We start from the raw sequence: 19,275 nt of genomic DNA, 5'->3' as shown, positions 1-19,275 counted from the left end.
TCTCAGAGAGACGTTTGAGGATGAGCACGGCCATTAGTTCCTTCCTGTCACTGTAATAAAACATGACCAAAAGAAAGGAAGCACTGAATCGGGCTCACAGCTGGTTAGAGCCCATGACGGTGGAATGAAGGCATGGCTGCAGGAGGCACTGGGAGCGCACATCCCAAACCACACCTGAGAGGCAGAAAGAACTGGGAATGGGGACGGGAGGAGAAAGAGTTTGAAACCTCAGTCTACTGCAATGGCACACCTTCTCTATCAAGGCCATGCCTCCCAATCCTTCTCCAATGGTCCCACCACCTGGGGACCAAGTATTCAAACAGGAGCCTGGAGGGGAAGGGGGAGGGGAATCTCATTCAAACCACCCCCTGCATTAAAGACTCTTATGGCTTTAACACCTACCTCTTACACAACAAAGTCAACCTAAGTCACGACAGCAGCTGGACTGCTGTGGCAGCAGGCAGAGCCCAGAGGGGAGGAGGAGCCCTGAGCCTTCATGCTGCTGTACAGCGTCACTCCGCTGCCCTCACATCACATCCCTCTTTATCTGAGAATTGTGTGCAAACTCTAAGGGCTTCCAGCCCTCACTGGGCAGTGTCGGGGGCACTCAGTAATTGTGCTTGATCTTTATCAAGCATTGCTGGAGCAGATTACTAATTCAATAACCATCCTAGGAAAGAACTTAGAAATGTAGATTGTTAGCCAAGACCCTTAGGAGCAGACTGTTAAAGATGGAAGGTTCAGATGTTTTGTTAGTGGCTCTGATGGAGAAAATTCAGAGGGAGCAGCATGAAGTTCAGAAAGACACATTCTTCTTTTTTTTTTTTTCTTTTTTTTTTTTGGAGCTGGGGACCGAACCCAGGACCTTGCGCTTGCTAGGCAAGGGCTCTACCACTGAGCCAAATCCCCAACCCCAGAAAGACACATTCTTAATAGTTCACTAGGGACTTTCTAAGGTCGGAGAACAGGAACAATGGCAGCTGACCGGCAGCAGCAGCTGGTCTCGTACTAAAGCAGGACTGCGGATCAAGAGGATGACTAATTTCAGGTGCCCACTTTTGCCCTCAGCTTCCTGATATGATCTCATAAAAAATGCTGATGAGTAGATATACATTTTGAGGATTTAAGTAGAAATGACTATTTTTTATATAGAAATTTAGAATTGTGATTCTCTTAGGATTTTTGTAAGATTATTTTTTTAAGATGAATAATAAAATAATTGATCCTTTCTTTGTAACCACAAATTATAGCCTGTCTGCCAGTTAAGAAAAACTGGCTGAGAAAATTACTTTGCTTGTTTAAATTTTGTTAATCTGTAACAAGTTGCTTAGTTACAAATGTATGTGGATTCTTGGGAATTTTTTCACTTGTAATGCATAAAGTGTTTATTCTCATGAGGGTGCTGAAGAACGTGTTTTTTCTTACATTTACTCATTGTGGTTGTTCCCTAAGAAGAAAAATAGAATGCAATCACATTGTAATTTTCATACTGCTTCAAAGGTTCGCTGGGGGATATAAGCTGAGGGAGAAAAAACAAAGTGTGCTCATCTACCAAACATGTATGTGCATGTATGCACATATGTGAAGCTTGTTGGTACCTGCTCATCCACCAAGTGTTTGCATGCTGCACATGTATGTAAGACGGTTGGAGCCAGCTCACTGGAACTTTGCTCCATCTACCCAATGTGTGAGTGAGTGTGTGTGTGTGTGTGTGTGTGTGTGTGTGTGTGTGTGTGAAAGAGAGAGAGAGAGAGAGAGATTGAGAGATTATTTCCCCCTTTTCTTTTTTAAAGATTTAATTATTTTTATATATGTGAGTACACTGTCACTGTCTTCAGACACACCAGAAAAGGGCATCAGATCCCTCTTACAGATGGTTGTGAGCTACCATGTGGTTGCTGGGAAATGAACTCAGGACCTCTGGAAGAGCAGTCAGTGCTCTTAACCACTGAGCCATCTATCTAGCCTCCCCACCCCCTTTCTTTTTCTTTCCTTTTCCACCAGCCTTTTGCAGCCCTCAAAGGATTTTCCCACTGGGTACCCAGGGGGCATTTCAAACAGCCCTAGCCAATTGCCAACACTACACCCTGCCTCAGTTTACCCTCGATGTCTTTGACAACCTCCATTCTGCTGTCATGGGCCTCTAGAATGACAAGCACAAAATAAGCCCTTCCTTCAGTTGCCTTGGCTACGATGTCAAGATTAAAGGTGTGTACTCCATGCCAGCCCTGAGGACTTTACCCTCAGAGTAAGAACGTGCTTGGTGTCAGCTGCCATGAGAAGCATTGGACTGTGCTACCTCAGTGTCAGCACCACCGACCACTGCAACAACTACATTCCAAAACCGAGCTGCTGCCCAAGGGTAAGGGGACAGCTTCAAAACAGGTGAACAGGCCAGCCACGGCGACACACACAGGCTCAAATGCTCTAACGCAGGAGGAACACCCAGGTATGAAGCCACTCTGGGCTACACAGCAAGAGCCGGCCTTAAAGGAAAGTCTGCCTTTTCTTGGTCTTATCAAACATTAAAAAAGAGCTTTTACTTTATTTTTATTTGGAGTGGGTCTCTGTACACACCAAACAAGCGCTCCTCCATTGAACTACAAGGATAGTCAGAAGGGGTCTGCCTAAACTCCTTCCCACATCTTCAGCTCCTATACTCACAACACTTATCAGACAAACTCAGACCTTACATTTAGATACATGCACAGTATTAGAGTCAGACCCCTCACTCAGCTCAAGTTCTGGTTCTGCAGCAGCTATCAGTGCGACTAAAGTAACCTGCTTGGTCTCTGCAGTCTTGTCTCTAAATGGCAATCAGAATACCACCTACAGAAAAGAGGTAATACACACCAAGCACAGGGAGCACAGCAAGGTCCTTACTCGGTAACTATTAGTTGTGCTTAGTTTATTACCACTCCTTCTAAATCTTATCGAACTGTACCCAACCCAACACTCCACCGTTCCCAGATCCCTCTGCATCCAATCCACCGCAATGCACACAAGTGTGTATACGTCATCTCCCATTCAGCTTACCAGAGTCGCTGTGGATCAATACACCAAGAGGGTCTACATTAACCTTGGTCGGAATTTCAGGCTTCAAATCTCTGGCACGATTGCCTAGTCCAAGGACTGCTCTCTGTCTAGCCCCACCGCTTTTCCATTTATAATGTTTACCAGGACTCCTGATCTTTGCCATCTGTGAATGTCTGGACATGCCCTTCATTTTGCTGGAGTAAGAAAAAAAAGGAGCAAAAGAAATATGGATGTTAAATTGAGCCCTTAAGCCCTAAGACATTAAAGAGACCAAAATAAAGAACTACACAAAGGCTAAAGGTCCACACCCTACACCCTAAGTCTTAATCAGTTCTAGCTGCAGTCCCCACAAGTGTTTTGAGCCCTGACACAGGGCTCTGTTGTGTCATCACTGGCAGACCTCACCGTGTGGCATTTTCATACTATACATCAGCATCTATCTTAAGAGTTTACAAAACACACCCACTCTTATTTAATTAAAAAGTTACATCCCCAGCTCCGAAAAAAAATTTTTTTTACTCATTTTAAGGGAGCTTCTAGGTTTGCAAAGCATTTATAAGAATGTCACCTTCGGGGCTGGGGATTTAGCTCAGTGGTAGAGCGCTTACCTAGGAAGCGCAAGGCCCTGGGTTCGGTCCCCAGCTCCGAAAAAAAGAACCAAAAAAAAAAAAAAAAAAAAAAAAAAAAAAGAATGTCACCTTCACCAGATCCTCTCTTTGAATAAACATTCTGTAAAGTCCTCTGAGCAGAAGGAAAATGCCTGATAGATTTATACAACAAAGAACACCTAAGAGTTAGCATCTAGGGATCATAGCCATTACCCACCTGGTCCTCAACTGTGTCTGAGCTTTGTCACCACAACAGATGTTCCCAACACCATTCTGACCCCAAATGCCAGTGGCAAGTACTTCCTGTTGTATCTTTTTTAAAAGGACAGCATTTAAAAGCAACGGCAAGGAAAATTAAGAGGTGCATCCTTAATGTATGCAACCAAACATTAACTCTTGGAAATCAAGGGCGGTAAGCCCTTTGAAGCTGGAGAGGTGTACAGCATCCCTTCCAGAACTGGAGTTCAGTTCTCAGTATCAACACTGGGTGGTTCACAATTCCCTAGAACTCTAACTCCTGAGATCTTACACCCTCCTACAGCCTCTACAGACATTGCACTTAAGCGCACAACTCAGCACCCCTCTCACACACATAATTAGAAAAAATATAAGATGCTTGATATTGCTAGTAACTGAGAGACAGAGAGATCACATGCAATGAGAAGTCCAAATCAGTCCAACCATTTGGCCAACTATTAAAGCTAATCATATAGATAACCTATGACATACCATCTGTCTCATGAAAAAAAAAAAATGAACATTAATGTCCACAAAAGACATGTACAAAAATGTCTATATGTAGCATGCATGTATCTCAAAAAATATCACATTTACCCAAGAATATATATATAGTGTATGGTTTCATTTACATAATTGTAAGGACAGGAATAATTTATAATAATTAAAAACCAAAACAATGTTACTGTTTATGGGGTACACTGAACAGGATAGTGCTTAAGGGAGCTGGGTGACGGGGGCTGGGGATTTAGCTCAGTGGTAGAGCGCTTACCTAGGAAGCGCAAGGCCCTGGGTTCGGTCCCCAGCTCCGAAAAAAAAAAAAAAAAAAAGAAAAAAAAAAAAAAAGGGAGCTGGGTGAACAAGGACATTCTGTATGTCAATCTATGTGGTAGGGGTAGGGGTGTGTGTGTGTGTGTGTGTGTGTGAGAGAGAGAGAGAGAGAGACAGCGAGAGAGAGAGAACACGGGCATTCATCGTGCAATGCACTTAGGATTTGTATATTTAAACTGTTAGGTTAGTAAAATAAAATAAAAAAATTCTGAACAAGAAAGTGAGTGGAGGGAAAGGAGACCTTGAGTATTACTGACAGGAGAGACAGGAGAGACAGGAGAGCATGGCCGCTGTACGACAGATCTATTTTTATTAATAAGCAACTATCTAACTGCTTGAATGACAAGGGAATTGACTGAAATAATCCTGTGGGCCCTTCTTGATTACATTTCCTACACATCCAAGCAAGAGTTTGCTTGTCTGAAGAAGCACAGGGCAGTGTGGCCCACGGTAGAGACACTGCTATCATTCCTATGCTGACTAGCAGGGCAACAAGGAAGGAAAGGACTGTTCAAACCCTATCACATGTGTAGATACCCTCTAGGTATTGGTACTTAAGATACAATTTAAACAATTGCTAAAGCAAAAGGTACAGAGCGAGATTTCAGAATGGCAGCAGAGGGATGTGAGGAGACTGGGATGCTCCCTCTCTTCCCCAGAAGCTCATGCTTTTGAAGGAGCACAGAGGATGCACAGGGACAGCGTCAAAGAACTCACCCGTACTGTGTGGTTGTCAACACTTCTCCTCTCTTTTCCTTTTCCAGCTGTAACAGCTTCTTCCTTTCAATATTGGCCAGAGTTGGGTAGTTTCTAGAAGAAAAAATTAAAACTTATCACAAACATCCAACTACTTCTAAAATCTAAGAGAGAAAATGCAGTTCACGCATCAGTGTCTCAGCTGTCCACACAATTCTGTACCCAGGTAAGGAGTGTGTGCTAGAATTTCAACTGCTCTAACATCTCTGCTTAGCATGCACTGATGCAGAGAGAAACAACCTGCCTAGCCAATTACTTCTGCAGAAACACGCCATGCACACACAGTCACCAAGGTAAGAGACAACCCTCAAACAACAGTCTACTATGGAGGACACTGAGAGCCTAAGAACAGCTGTACCTGAGACAGAACAGTGAACACCCAGCAGAGGACACGTTTCCTTTGCGTGGGGTGAGATATTTCCAGGGGGAAAGCTCTGGAGTTTGTTCTAAGTAAGCTAAGTAATACAAACGACTCAAGATCACAGAGTGGCCACTATCACAGGGATTTACTTCACATGAAACATAACTTAACTATAGGGAACTGAATTACCACAGGAGGCTCAACCCGAAATGTTGTACTCAATCCAGCAGGTGACAGCAAACTATGGAAAAATTCTAGAGAGCTGGGGAGATGCTTAGTGGTTAAGAGCACTGAGTGTTCTTCAAAGGACCCAGGTTCAACTCCTAGCACCCACCTAGTGGCTCACAACATCTGGATCTCCATTTTCAGGGAACCCAACACCCTCTTCTGACATCCCTGGGTAACAGGTACACACATAGTGCAGAGGCATACATACAGGCAAAACACTTTTCTTTTTAAAAAGATGTAATTATTTTATACATCTGAGTACACTGTCTTTGTCTTCAGACACACCAGAAGAGGGCATCAGATCCCATTAAAGATGGTTGTGAGCCACCACGTGGTTGCTGGGAATTGAACTCAGGAACTCTAGGAGAACAGTCAGTGCTCTTAACCACAGAGCCACCTCTCCAGCTCCCAGAAAAACACTCAAACACATGAAATAAACCATTTGCTAGACACAGTGACACACATCTTATATCTCACCACTCATGAGGCCAAGGCAGATGGATCTCTGATTTTGAGGCCAGCTTGGTCTACACAGTGAGTTCTAAGACCGCCAGGGAGAGGGAAAGGGAGGGGGAGGGAGAGAGAGAATTCTGAGCATGAACACCACTATGACTGAGATTAAATCCATTTCTTGGCACAGGATGTATGGAGATGCCAGTCGTAAAATTAGACAATAAGAGACACAAATCTTCATAGTCTAGGAAACATGGAGAGAACACAGCTCTCACCACTCAGGCTCGTGATTGTCAGAAACACCAAGTCAAGTTCTGCCACTTCTACGATACTTCCTTACCTTCTTTTAAACATCTATCACTGGACCACAGATAGGGCACAGAGGGAGAATGCTCAGCATGTACATGCCCTGGGTCCAACTGTCACTAGCACTAAACTAACATCTTCATCTGCATTACTAGCTCGTGGAGTTGTCACACACAGCAACAACTATGGGTCAGTTACACGGGAGAGAAGACTGGAAATAGCTTTGGAGTGGTGAGAGAATGGGACAGGCAGTGAATTTCAGTAAGGACAGTGCAGAGCATGTGCCAGCCATAAACAACGGCCATCCATAAAGAGGTGCTGACTGCAGGGGCTATAAATAAGCACAACAGAGGAAATAATCAGTTATGTCTTAGAGCATGCAGCTCCGTGCATGTGTGACTTAGTGCAGTGTCTCCTGCTGTACAACAGCACTGGGGAGCCACACTGTGAAAGGTGAGACTTTCCACATCCTTCTGCTTTTTTAACATATAGTCACCCTTTCTCCCTGCCCTTGTGGTGTCCTGACACCATCTCTCATTTCTGTCTCCTGTCCTTGTGTTTCTTACCTCTGACTTGTCCCCTGCCTATCCTAGGTCTCCAGTGATGTCCTTACAGAATGGAGACCACTACTGGGTGAAACTGTGCCAACCATTACCTCTGCCAACGTTTTCCTTGTACTCAAACTGCTAGCCTTCCCTGACTTTTTCTTCTGGGCCTATTCGATATAGAGCACATTCCCTCTATTCTCTCGATACAAAACCGCTCTAACACAAGCTTATGCCACCATCTTTTAATTTCAGTCTTTCTCAATGTCAGAAAGATACAACATTATTAAGAGCAGACAGGGAACTCGGCCTGAGCTGGGAACAGCAGAGGGGCCGAACAGAAAGAGAACGGCGCCACCTAGTGGATGTCTTCCCTGGAAACCAGTGTCTCCCTTACACACAGCTCAGGAATTTACTTTTTTTTTTTTTTTTTTTTTTGCTAACTTGAGGAAAACTTCAGTTTTTAACACAGTGGGCCCCTCCAACTTTGGTTAGTCTAAAAAAAATAGATGTAATTTCTTTTTTTCGGCTTTAAATTCTGAGTACAGGGACTCTTTCAGAAGCTTTCTAGCAGAATGTCTAACAAGCTTTCTAACACAGACGTTAGCACTCTGGAGTGTCAAAACACACACTGGTTCCTCCAGGAGAGCAGCTTTCACAAGAACAGTAACCTTCAAATTAAAAAAGCACCTTGTTGTACCAACAAAACTGAGACTGAAACAATGTAAAATATGTACTTGCATCAAAATACCTGTATGTAAAGTAACACAGTATGGTGTTATACAGATATATACAATGGAAATTTAAGGATAAAATAAATTGGGGCTGGAGAGATGGCACAGCAGTTGCTGACTGCTCTTCCAGAAGATCCAGGTTTAATTCCCAGCATCTGTCCAGTGGCCCACAACCTTCTGTAACTTCAGTCCCAGGGGGTCCAACATCTTCATCTGGCTTCCTTGGGCACTAGGGATGCAAGCAGCAACATGCACGCAGGCAAAACACCCAGACACACATAAAATAAATCTAAAAGTCTTTCAGTTCTTTAGAAGTATGTATTAAAAAATAAAGATAAAATAAGTAGAGAATAGATACCTAGAAATATAATTTAATAGTATCAGAATACATGTCTTATAAATCTATTAAATGAACCAAAATAAAGAAAATATTTCCCACACCCTTTCCTTCCTGCTAACCCACCCCACTTCTCTTTCTAAAGGCCTCACTCTTTATATTTATAGGCAGAGCAACACAGGGTCAGACACTCTCCTAGACACCAGGACTACAGACACACATCCCACACTGATGTCCCTATCCTGCTAATGAGTATGTCACCAACATTCCTGAGTATGTAAAGGAACAAGACCCCGAGAAGTAAGATGTCAAAGAACCTCAGACGAATTAAAAGGTGCCAAAGATGCTCCCAGAACACTTAACATTGCAGGCACAGTAAACGTCCTAGAACCTCCACTCCCTCTCTGGCACACAAGTCCTAGTTCCACTCATCACCCAGCATCTTGCACCATTCCTCTTCCAGCACTTCTGGTGACGGTCACTGAATACCTGCAATCCACACTCCCAAACCAGAACCAGATACACCTGCTCTACATGAGAAAAATCAACAGAAAGCATGGAACCCTTGTTCCCGCCCTCCTTTATTCAAGAGGGCAGGGGCTGCCTATGAATTTCCCTTATAGTTTTAAAACATAACCAATTTAAATTGTGTCACTGCACACAGTAAGAAACAGTTGCATATTCTCCCTCTTGGCAGTTCTGTTTGGGGGACATTGCAACCTCACTCTCACTAAAGCAATCTGCTTCTAGCTGATGAGGTCTGGATGGAAATCTAGTTGAAGCTGAAGCACGCCTATTGCCTTCCTAACGGGAAGCTGACACTAGGCTGTTTCCTCCGTTCTCTGTCTAGAATGTGGGAGCAATGTGAGAACAGACGTGACCCTCCTGTCAGGCACTGAAGAGCAGTAACAGTTTCCCCAACCGTGCCAACAGTAGCAACAGTGCCGTCAACTTGTTCCATACTGGGAAGGATGGGTCACTCTCAGGTAAGACACGGAGGCAAGGTTACTGCTCCACTTTCTGGAGCACACGGTTAACTCACGCAGACCGCGTCAGGCAGACTCTTCCTCTGAATGCTTCCCCTTGTCAACCAGCACAGCTTGAGTTCAAACCTCTCCCCAACAAGGTTTGGTAGTTTCCTTTGAAGTGAAGAATATACTCACTATATGACCATCCAACACCACTTCTCAGTACTTATCCACACAAATACAAGCCTATATTCACACACAAACTCACACACAAATGTTTATGGAGGTTTTATCAATGCCAAATACTCGATCCCCTCTCAAGTGGGAGATGAAGAAACCACTGTGATTGATACAGCCATACAATGAAGAGAAAAATACTCAGAAGTGAGACTGAACTAGTACTACACCCAACACGCATGACTTCTGAACCTCAAAGGTGTTCATGTTGCATGATGCCACTTACGTGATTTGATAGAACAGACCAGCAATTGCTAAATGGCATGATTCAGCTGGGTGAGGCAGGATGGGACACTATCTATGGTCTCCACCTACTTGTGACAATTGTGTTTAAAAAGGGAATTACTTGCTATCTGTATTATACCCTCGGCATGGAGAGGAAGGTGGGAGCTTACTTCTCACACAAGCGCTCACTCCCAGACAAGTTGATGGTGCTCCCCAAAGCCTCCTCGTCACTAAGGAAAGAGCCCTTCGGCTGAGCCTCATTATCCCCGGTGTTACCATTAGTGTCTCCATTCACGTGGCTTCCTAGGCACCTCATATATTTGTTCCCTAGTTCCCATTAAGGTGAGAGTCTCTGGCTTTAGGGAATCTTAGCCATAAACAGAAAATTGTTTAACTTTTCAATTACAAAATGCCTGCTTATGAGAAGGCTCCACTGATAACAGTACCTGTGGCCAGGTCTCATGACCTGAGCTCAATTCCTGGGACATACAAGGTGGAAAATAGAACCAACTTCTAGGTTGCCTTCTGACCTGGATCCACACTTGCCTTGCCACATATACCCACACACATATGCATAAATAAATATGTATAATAAGTTTAAAATGTTTACCTCTAACCTTCAAGATAAATATTATCAAGAAACTAGTAAAAGACAAGATTTTCATTAACACATGGTCTAAGATTTCCTGCTAGCACTCAAAAATTACTGATTCCACCAGACTGTTTTTCCTTGAATCACTATCTGTATGGTCCACAAGGGGGCAGTTCACCTTCACAGAGAGAAAAGCCACTGAAGAATGCAGGCTTTTACATAGATGTCTCAGTGATGAGAATCTGATATTAAAAACCACAGCAGTGAGCCAACTGGATGGCTCAGAGGACAAAAGCCCTTGCCACCAAGACTGACAGCCTGAATTCATCCCAGGAGCCCACATGGTAGGAGGGAACACACACACACCCCTTTAGAAAAAAAAAAGAACAAAAATCACACAAGTTTAAAAATCAGATACATTATTGATTTCAAACCACAACTATGAATCAGTGCAGCACATTTGACTTCTCTAATATGAAGGTATTACTCAAAGCATGACTTACAAATGTAAGACTGTAAGGCTTTTCAAAGTACTTTCTTGTGTAACAAGAAGAAACTATATCTGTAGTAAAATAATTTCAAAGCTGCTGGTGGTGGCACATGCCTGTAGTCCCAGCCCTTGGATGGAAGAGGCAGGCAGAACTCTGAGCTGGAGGCTAGCCTGGTCTACAGAGTGAGTTGGAGGCTAGCCTGGTCTACAGAGTGAGTTCTAGGACAACCAAGGATATAGAGAGAAACCCTGTCTTGAAAAACCAAAATAAATAAATAGACAGACAGACAGATAATTTCAAGGCCCATTTACATACATCACATGCACCACCTCTACCTATGGCACTGGGTGACATAAACAACCATGAAAAAGATGTCCTTACTGGTCCAATACTTAACTTACGCAAGGACACAAAATGCAAAATAGCTCTCCAAAATGGGACAATACTCAACATGGCACATTATTTAAAGACGGGCAAGGCTTTCCTGTGAAGACCCCAAAAGAGGCAGGAGTCTAAGCCGCTATACAGGACTTCAGGGATGGGAAGGTGCACCTCAGACAGAAGAGCATCATGACAAAGCGAACAAGTGAGGAGTTCATCCTTGCTTGGTGACATAAGCTTATGATTGATCTCAATACCTGGGAAACTGAGGCAGGAGGGTTACATAAGTTGGAGACTAGTCTGGGCTACATAGTGCATTCCAGCAGCCAGGGTTATTTAGTAAGAGTCTGTCTTAAAATAGAAAAACAGAAAGAAAAAAAAATCACAACAACAAAACCCCACAAAGTTGTCCAAGGGTCTAAAAGGCCATAGGACATGGACAAAAGGTCTACCTGATACTCAAAGCTCTGGGAAACGTAGACACTACCTGAAAACAGCTCACATTTAGAATCCTGATGACCAGTACTCTAAGGGTTTCAACACTTAGCTAAGAGAAAAGGAGCTTGGCAAATGTTTCAGTTGTCCAACCAGTCACTTGTAACAACTACAAAATGAACACTTGTACAGCAGGCCACTTGTAACAGTAACAACTACAAAATGAACACCTCATTTTCTACCACAGAAGAACCAAGAAAGCACTGAGGCTCTCAACAGTCAAGTCAACCCCTCAAGGGAGCGAGCACTGAGCACCGCCGTTCACCTGAAGAGTACATCACAACTGTGCGGCTTTCTGAACAGAACTGGCCACAGTGTCCACCAGGGCTGAGATTCTGCCAGGTGAGGGAAGAACAAGGGAACAATGGAGCTCAGATGCTGATGAAGCTCATGTGGAGACCAGAGGGGCTCACCACAACCATCAGAGCTCTGGACAGAAAGCTATTTCACATTCCTTAAAAAAATTAAACATTTGGGGTTGGGGATTTAGCTCAGTGGTAGAGCGCTTGCCTAGCAAGCACAAGGCCCTGGGTTCGGTCTCCAGCTCCGAAAAAAAGAAAAAGAAAAAAATAATTAAACATTTATAAAGGAAGCTAGCACCACTGAACTAGACTAGCAGCCTCCAAGTCATCCGACTACCGCAGAGGAAAAGCTAACACTAACAAGTCATGTCCATCCCAGCTAGCAGGGAACCACCTTCAGTATTGCTGCTGTAAGCTTTCCAAACCTCGAGTGTCAGACAGAAGGTGGAGTTACTGCTTGTTTATCCTTCTATACCAAACTATAACAAAAAGATCTAATCAACACATAACAACAAAAACAAGCAAAGAAAAAACAAGTTCCCAATACTTGTGGAGAGGTGTCATAAGTAAAAATAAAGTGTAAGTGTTGTATTAACAAGCTATGCTCTACAGTTAAGAGTTTCAAGTAGCTTTCTTAAACTCTAAGACTAACTTCATGTCAGGCCAGAGGGTAAGGACGTATACCCCTAGCTACTTAAAAGGCTGAGGAAGAAGGATCAGGACTTCAGACAATCTGAGCTACTGCCTGAGTCAACATAGCCTGAGCATTTGTGGCCAGTCCCTGTTTCAAAAATAAAGAGATGATGGAGAAAAGAGCACTGGCTGCTCTTCCACAGGACCCAGGTTCAAGACCCAACAAATACATGATGGCTCACAACCACTGGTAACTCCAGTTCCAGGGGATCTAACACCATCCGTCTCCTCAGACACCAAGTATACATGTGGTGCAGACACATACCAGCAAAACAGACACATAAACAATAATTAAAATATGTTTAAAAAAAATTAAAACAGCTATGGACTGTGGCACAGTGGCAGAACATTTGTCTAGTAAGAGCAAGGCCTTAAGTGCAACCCCAATGCTACGAAATAAAAACATTGAAAGCAAAAGTTATTTATTGGTTCCCAACTCTATACTCACTTTCGTCTTTCTTCCCTCCATCTTGCAATATCCTCTGGAGTATCTAGCTTGATCTTCTTCATACCAGGAGCGTGCATCTAGGGGCAGAAAGCCTGCTGAACATCAGGAAGCATGCTGTGGGATCTTAACTAACCGTGACATTGTTTCCAACATTAAACCTACACGCAGAACCTGTTTTAAGCTAGCCATCATTTTCATTCTAACTTATCTTTAAAGGAAAAACACCATTTCTCATGTAGCTGGAACAGTGCTATCGATGGGGGAGGGCAGCTTAATTTTTATTACACAGATGAATAACCCATTTAACTGACATTAATACCCAAGTGACCAACTTACCAAGAAAAATTGAAGGTGACAGCTGAAGCAATTAGTAGGCATGATCATTTTTCTCAAGCTCTTTCTTTTATTTTAATGTGTGTGATGTGTGTGTGTGTGCGTGCGTGCATGCCCATGTGTATGTGCATACCCTCAAGACACAGGATCCTGGATTCCAGATGAGGACCCGGCAGTATGAGCAGTTGTATACTGCCCAATGTATGTAATGTGTGTAATAGGAAATGAACTTGAGTCTTCTGGAAGGGCAGTCAAACTCTTGACTGCTGAGCCGTCTTGCCAACATCCAAAAACAAGATCATTTTAAAAAGCAAGGTATGGGAAAACCAGAACACAACTTGGAAGTGTAAGAATCAGTTCTGAGCAGGCAAGTTATTCTTTTTTTTTTTTTTTTTTTTTTTTGGTTCTTTTTTTTTTGGAGCTGGGGACCGAACCCAGGGCCTTGCGCTTCCTAGGTAAGCGCTCTACCACTGAGCTAAATCCCCAGCCCCCAAGTTATTCTTTCTAATCTTGTTAGGAGAGCTAATATTTATCTATTTTGCCTGGTTTGAGACTAAAATAGCATGATACAAAGTACAAAACCCTGTGTGATTATCACTTATTGTTAGCAGACACAGAGAACATATTTTTAAAAGGGTGAAAAAGACTCTAAGAACTTACATTTCTCCAGTGAAACTGGACAATCTTCTCATGTGCACTGAAAGAGCAATCTACTTCAGGGCACTGAAAAGTTTAACAAAAGGGAATTTAATGATCCACACCACCAGGGTCTAACAAGTCAAGCCTAACAATTATTTCACCTGTGCTACATCCTTCATTCTTAGGCCATTAGCAAAACAAAGATCACCCTGAAACAGAGCTGCACCCAGAAAGGAATGGTGTATCCTCCACGAGAGCAGCACAGCCGCGTGAGCAGCACAGCCGCGTGAGCAGCACAGCCGTGGGTCTCACTTCCTCTTCCATTTGAGTGAAACTAAAATGTTCTTAATTCCGAACAGTGAGAGGCATTCCTGAAAATGAATATATCCAAAACCAGAAATTCATTGAAAAACAAAAACCAAAATGTTTTCAGGCAAACCAAATGTGTTTAACATTTAAAAAATCATTTAGCATCTGGACTATATTTAGAGGACAGCAAGCTATGACACATCACAGGGTACAGTTGCAGGTTAAGACAGCTACAGAGGAACTGTCATGCCAGAGTACCCATGTACCTGATCCATATCGCACCTCTAAGGTACCATCGCACCTTGGCGCTGCAAGATCTGGCTGTGGGCTGACCGACAGGACAGGGATGGGGTTGATCCTGAGCCAAGTTTCCTGGCACTTGCTATACATGTCCCCTCTCCTCCCACAGGGAGCCACTCCCATATTGGGTAGCTAGTACCCAGGACTGGTTGAACTGATTTGGGTTAGGGACCCAGAGGGTTAAGGGAACAACAGTGCTAGGGTTACAGTACCCTGTCTGGAACCCCAGTCTCCCGTGGGTGGTTCTCACTGTGGCTGATGCCTGGTTATAAGTTGATTTTTAATACTGGGGGTATTGTGATTATTTTTTAAGAAGTCAAACTAATTTTGGCAGGAGTTAGAATAAATCCTGGAGCCTGGGCCCCTCTGTCCATGGCCCCTCCATAGCCTCCTCACTAGAGGGGGAAAGAGAAGGTTCTCGGGCCGGCCCTACTACCAAGCACAGCGTGGGAACCTGCTGAAGGTCAGGAAGCTGGCCCAGGCCCCTATCCCTTTGGAGAAGTGGCTGCAGCTCAGGCCAACTCACTCTGCTCTCCCACCTCTCTTTCCCCTCTGGTTGGAGGGAGTAGCTTGGGAACTGGTTTGTCCACAAAAACTTCCCCATTGTTCCTTGGCTCACCCTTAGGGCAGAATCCCCTGCCCGGGCTGGGTGAGAGATGGGCTTGGTCCAGCAGGGACCCAGAGGGAACAAACCCCTTCCTTCTGGGGAATATGCCCTCCCTACTGGGTAGTTGAACAGGGGCTAGGAACTCCCCACTCTCTCCCTCTAACAGCAGGCTGTGTGGGTTTCAATTCCCATCCTCCCCACCCTGGCTAGGTGTCCACCCTGTATCCTATCATGTGTCTGTGTGTGTGGGGGGGGTTCTGTACTAATTTCCATGGCCGGTAGCTTTTCCTTCCATGCATTACTCCCCCCCACCCCACCCCCGCATGCCCAGGGGCCACCCGCCTGGCATTACCACATGCTGGGGTCATTGGGGGAGGTGGGTGGGGTTCACGCTGAGCTGTGGTCTTGAGATTTTTATTTTTGCATATGTAATCCATCCTGTACAGGTAGGTAACTTTGTAAATGCTGTGTATTCCCCTCTGCCCCCATGGCTGCTGGTGTAAATAGACTGCATCTCCCGTTAAAAAAAAAAGACAGCCACAGAGGCAGGCACTCAGAAGCTCCCAGGGTGACCGAATGGGAGACAGAATGGGAGACACAGCTCCTTTCCTCCCATGTACCACAAAGGGGCACATATGTAAATGCTGCTACAGCTCCTCCTCTCCATGAAGCAGTGGGCTCCCACCCCAAACCCCAAACCTCAGGTACTGACCCCAAACCATTAAACATTTCTTTCTATAAAAACTAACTTATGAAGAAAGTAAGTTTGGCTTTTACCAAAAATACCATTAAAGGCCATTTCTCTATCAGTTCAGAACAACCAGGAAAACCTACTTTTTTATGTTCAGACATGTGTATATCGTACTTTTCTTGATTTTTAAAGCCTCGATCACAGGTATCACAGAAAAAGTGGAAAACCGGTTCCTTTCTTTTCTGCAAGGCAAAAGAAGCAGTAAGACTTCTTGGGTAATCTCTTAACCAAACACAACTATTCCAAGAAGACATATTTGATTTGTTTTAAAACACACTCCTAGGGTTGGGGATTTAGCTCAGTGGTAGAGCACTTGCTTAGCAAGCTCAAGGCCCTGGGTTCGGTCCTCAGCTCCGGAAAAAAAACACTCCTGGGGTGGGATGACTTCCTCTATTTATCAATATAGCAAAAGTCAGGCACAATGAGCAAAATTTAAATCTAAAAAGAGTAAATGCAAACTGTAGATTTCAAGCTGGAGACCGTTACGAAGATCTGATACTGACCTGTTAGTTCTACAAATACCAAGCATCTTACAGAGGATATTACTATATGGAAACTGATCTCCATTTTCTAAGGGTTACGCTACTGTTAACATTAAATGGACTGTTAGTTGACATACTGTACTCTTGTAATATTAACAGTTCAAGTCACACAGTTTTCACAGTAAGAGAACACTAATTTCATGTTCTAAACATTAGTCAACTTACTCCAAACTAATTGTGAGACTTACACGGAAAAGAGGAAACCCAGCCTGTAAGTTAGGTTCAGGCCAGAATAAAGAAGACCCATTTTATGTAGCATTTTCTTGTGACGTATAACCAGGCATCGTTCCTCATTTGAAAAAACTGGTTCCAGGCCAGAGAGATGCCTCAGCGGGGAGAAGCACCTGCTGCCAAGCCTTCGGACCTGAGTTCAATCCCCAGGACCCATGGTAGGATAATTAACGCCTGCAAGTTATTTTCTTAACTCCTCACAGACACACCCACCCCCAACAAAAATAAATGTAAAATAAGAAAAAGGCCTTCATAACAATGACAAATGAAAAGATGGAATCCTTACAACCAGGACAAACAACACCAATAACACAATAAATCCTGCCTGAATTTAAGACATCCACACTATGTGGGTAATATAAACTCTCCTAAATTAAAAACATTAGATTATAGCTTGAGTTTAACAAGAAAAGAAAGGGGGTGGGGAGAGTTCTGCTTTTATATCACACATTCTTCTAAATTAAAAACAGCAAGATTGCCAGGATGGTGGCTCACACCTTTAATCCCAGCACTATGGAGGCAGAGGCAAGCTGAACCTGGTCTAAAAATTGAGTCCAAGACATCCAGGGCCCTGTTAAACAGAGAAACCCGGGTTTGAAAAATAAAATAAAAATTAAAAAGGCAAAAGATTGGTCAATACAATCTGTGCTTCCAACTCAGTTAAGGAAAACCTGGGACCTCCAGTCTTCTCCTAAAATTGCAGCTGTCAGTCCCAATCTTCGTAGTTTTGTAACAGTGGTTCTCAACCTTCCCAATGCTGTAGCCCTTTAATATATTCCTCATGCTGTGGTGACCCCAACCATAACATTACTTTCGTTGCCACTTTACAATTGTAATTTTGCTACTGTTATGAATCGTAATGCAAAATCTGATAGGCAGCACATCTGATCCACGACCCCTGTGAAAGGGACCTTCAACCCTAGGTTTTAAACTTTACCAGTTTCAACATTCACATATATTTGTAAGCATAATTCTCTACTATGCCTGTGTACCAAGACAGTTTTAATGTTCTCTTTCTTTTCTTATAATTTCATCATTTATTTTTCAGTGCTATTCTGTTTCAACATTTTACTTCCAACTAAGTTCCTTAAAAATACTACCCTAGTAAAGCTCTACATGTCCAAAACAGATGTAAAACACTGACAGTTACAACATAACAAACAAAGCAGTAAACAGTAAGATTCAAAATGCCACATTTATCATCCCCGAATTACCTTCTTTTTCTGTTTTCTGTTTTGAGGCAAATTGAAGTCATTGTAATTTGCATATGATTGTGGAAAATAAGAATGTGTAGCTAAAAAAGAGAAGAGAGTTTCATTTAAGATTGCAAATGTACAATTATTTATCACTTTTTTTTTTCTTAGATAAAAACAGAAAATGTGTAGGTAGCATGGAGTGCAGGTACCCTGAGAGGCCAGAAGACAGTTATCAGCTCCTTTGAAGTTGGAGTTACAGGCAGTTAAGAACCGCCCAGTGTGGGTATTGAGAACCAAGCTCCGGTCCTCTGCAAGAGCAATAGATTCTCTTCGTCGTCAACCCATTTCTCCACCTCTTATCAATCTCTTTCTAATGCATAATATAATCATTTCTTTCTAATACCCACTTTTATCTCCTGAATCCTGTCTCCCTACACTGAGGAGATAAGAAGCTCCCAAAAGGTAAGGATTTTTGCATGTTTTGTTGACTGCTATGTAAGTAGCCCCCAGTTTTATAGCTGGGTTGAATTAATAAATTTTGAATGACCCGGTGGAGGGAAACCTAGTGAGACACATTTTAAATACTCATTACCAGCCTCCAAAACTACAGCGCAAAGCTGCAAGATAAAAAGAGAAAGCTGGGAGAGAAAAGGAAGAGAAAGTAAAGAAGGACCATTATCAACAGCAGCTTACCCGGAGAGTGGAAGGACGTGTTATATGTGGGGAAACCATTAGGAGACAATCCCCAGTACCAAGGCGTCGAGGCTTGGAAATTCCAGGCCTGCTGGTCGTTGAACTGAGATTGACCATCTGGAGGGGCCTGGGCATCAAAAGGAGGCTGCGCCGCGGGAAGAATCTGAGCATCGAACGGGGGAAACGCTCCGGAGGTAGGCTGGGGCTCCACGTGGGGCTGTTCCTTCTGACACGGCTCCGTCCCCGCCACCGGGGACGACAGAGGAGGTGGTGGCGGCGGCAGCATGGCCCAGTACACCCAGTTGTCCTGAGGCGGCGCCGCTTCGCTCGGAGTCCCGGGCGCGGGAGTCAGTTCCGGGGCTGAAGGCCACCCGGCAGGAGTCGGCTCAGCCATGCCACCTAGAGCAAAC

The 19,275-nt window shown here is 43.7% G+C and overlaps 1 protein-coding gene across 2 annotated transcripts in view; it reads right to left on the bottom strand.

Moving 5' to 3' along the window:
- Positions 1-19,262, bottom strand: part of Nufip1 (nuclear FMR1 interacting protein 1) — a 30,734-nt gene extending 11,472 nt beyond the window's left edge. The window contains exons 1-7 of one of the 2 annotated variants that reach the window (NM_001007758.1): positions 18,866-19,262; positions 18,191-18,270; positions 16,287-16,385; positions 14,258-14,320; positions 13,265-13,341; positions 5,430-5,522; positions 3,037-3,230 (exon numbers count right to left, since the gene is read on the bottom strand). In NM_001007758.1, coding sequence (NP_001007759.1) covers positions 3,037-3,230; positions 5,430-5,522; positions 13,265-13,341; positions 14,258-14,320; positions 16,287-16,385; positions 18,191-18,270; positions 18,866-19,259 — 1,000 coding nt within the window. In that variant the 5' untranslated portion in view covers positions 19,260-19,262. Of the gene's footprint in view, positions 1-3,036; positions 3,231-5,429; positions 5,523-13,264; positions 13,357-14,257; positions 14,608-16,286; positions 16,386-18,190; positions 18,271-18,865 lie in introns of those variants that run through there. The other variant, XM_039093556.2, reaches the window with a different exon arrangement.
- Positions 19,263-19,275: the final 13 nt, after the last annotated feature.

This window comes from Rattus norvegicus, chromosome 15, assembly GCF_036323735.1.
Source record: "Rattus norvegicus strain BN/NHsdMcwi chromosome 15, GRCr8, whole genome shotgun sequence".
Classification (NCBI taxonomy): Eukaryota; Metazoa; Chordata; class Mammalia; order Rodentia; family Muridae; genus Rattus; species Rattus norvegicus.
This window is presented reverse-complemented; position numbering and strand designations above follow the sequence as displayed.